This window comes from Gekko japonicus, unplaced genomic scaffold, assembly GCF_001447785.1.
Source record: "Gekko japonicus isolate JY-2015 unplaced genomic scaffold, Gekko_japonicus_V1.1 scaffold6601, whole genome shotgun sequence".
In the NCBI taxonomy this organism is placed as follows: Eukaryota; Metazoa; Chordata; class Lepidosauria; order Squamata; family Gekkonidae; genus Gekko; species Gekko japonicus.
This window is the reverse complement of record NW_015165462.1, coordinates 12,202-13,560: the sequence shown is the minus strand read 5'-3', so window position 1 is coordinate 13,560 and position 1,359 is coordinate 12,202. Positions and strand designations below refer to the sequence as shown.

Genomic DNA, 1,359 nt, shown 5'->3' with positions numbered 1-1,359 from the left:
TTCTGGTCTCCTGGACACACTGGTGGACCTCCTGATGGCACCTGGTATTTTTGGCCACTGTGTGACATAGGGTGTTGGACTGGATGGGCCATTGGCCTGACCCAACATTGGCCTCTCTTGTGTTTTTATGTCTGGGGCAAGGGATGCTCTGTATTCTTGGTGCTTGGGGGGGGCAACAGTGGGAGAGCTTCTAGTGTCCTGGCCCTACTGCTGGACCTCCTGAGGGCCCCTGGTATTTCTGGCCACTGTGTGACACAGTGTGTTGGACCAGATGGGTCGTTGGCCTGATCCAGCATTGGCTTCTCTTATGTTCTTATGTTCTTTGTTTCAGCCTGCAAGGAGCGCACGTGAACTCACTAAGAGTTAGAGGGGTTTCTCGCCCTGTAAAAAAAAAAATATTGCACAACCTGAGTGGAAATGCTTTTGCTTTTACCACTGAGGCAGCAGGACGGCTGTGGTGGGAACAGAATGCCGGGCTGGATGGGCCTTTGCTCTGCCCCAGCAGGGCCCGATGCTCGCATCTTCTTCTTCTGCATTCACACACACACCCCATCAGCACACACAAACACCGGACAGCACAGGGTCTCTCCGCACCTTGTCCATCCGGTCCTTCTCGGTCCCAAACTTGCCCCCGTAGCCATAGGAGGCCTTGGGCCCCGACTCCAGCTCCTTCTTCTTGAGAACTTGGTGTTCCTCAGACACTCTGCTCCTCAGCTTGTGGATGCTGCAGAGAGGGCGAAAGGGAGCGAGAAGCGGAATTAGGAACTGAAAGCAGACGTTGGCCTGGGGAGACAAGGAGACTCTTTAAAGGTGCTGGTGCAGTTAGATAATTTTAAGATCTCCCCTTACAGGTCATGTATCTGAAGAAATCTGCACGCTAGGGTTGCCAGAGTTGGGAAATACCTGGAGATTTGGGTGTGTGTGTGTGTGTGGAACCTGAGGAGGGTGGGGTTTGGGGCATTATTCCATAGAGTCCAACTTCCAAAGCGGCCATTTTCTCTGGGTGAAGTGATCTCTCTGTCGGCTGGAGATCTGTTGTAATAGCGGGGGGTCTCCAGCTACCACCTGGAGGTTGGCAAGCGTGGTGCATGCACACCAATGCTGATACCCACAATTCAGCTTTGTTGGTCTTCAAGGTGCCACTTGGACTCAGAGTTTGTTCTATTGCTTCAGACCAGCACGGCGACCCATCTGAATGAGGAGAGCTTTCTAACGAATGCCAGGTCCTGGAAACTACAGTTCCCAGAATGCACTGGGGAAAGGCAATGGAGGAGGAAGAAGATGATGAAGAAGAAGACAAAGAAGATGAAAAAGAAGAGGAGGAGGAGGAGGAGGAGATTGGATTTATACCCCTCCCTT

General features: G+C 52.2%; 1 protein-coding gene across 1 annotated transcript in view; it reads right to left on the bottom strand.

Annotated features, from left to right (window-relative positions):
* Window positions 1-1,359, bottom strand: part of LOC107109995 (src substrate protein p85-like) — a gene marked incomplete at both ends in the record, with an annotated part of 24,893 nt that overhangs the window by 13,348 nt on the left and 10,186 nt on the right. Inside the window, one exon of the mRNA XM_015410705.1 lies at window positions 595-783. Within this exon, the coding sequence (XP_015266191.1) occupies window positions 595-783 (189 nt within the window). The remainder of the gene's footprint in view (window positions 1-594; window positions 784-1,359) is intronic.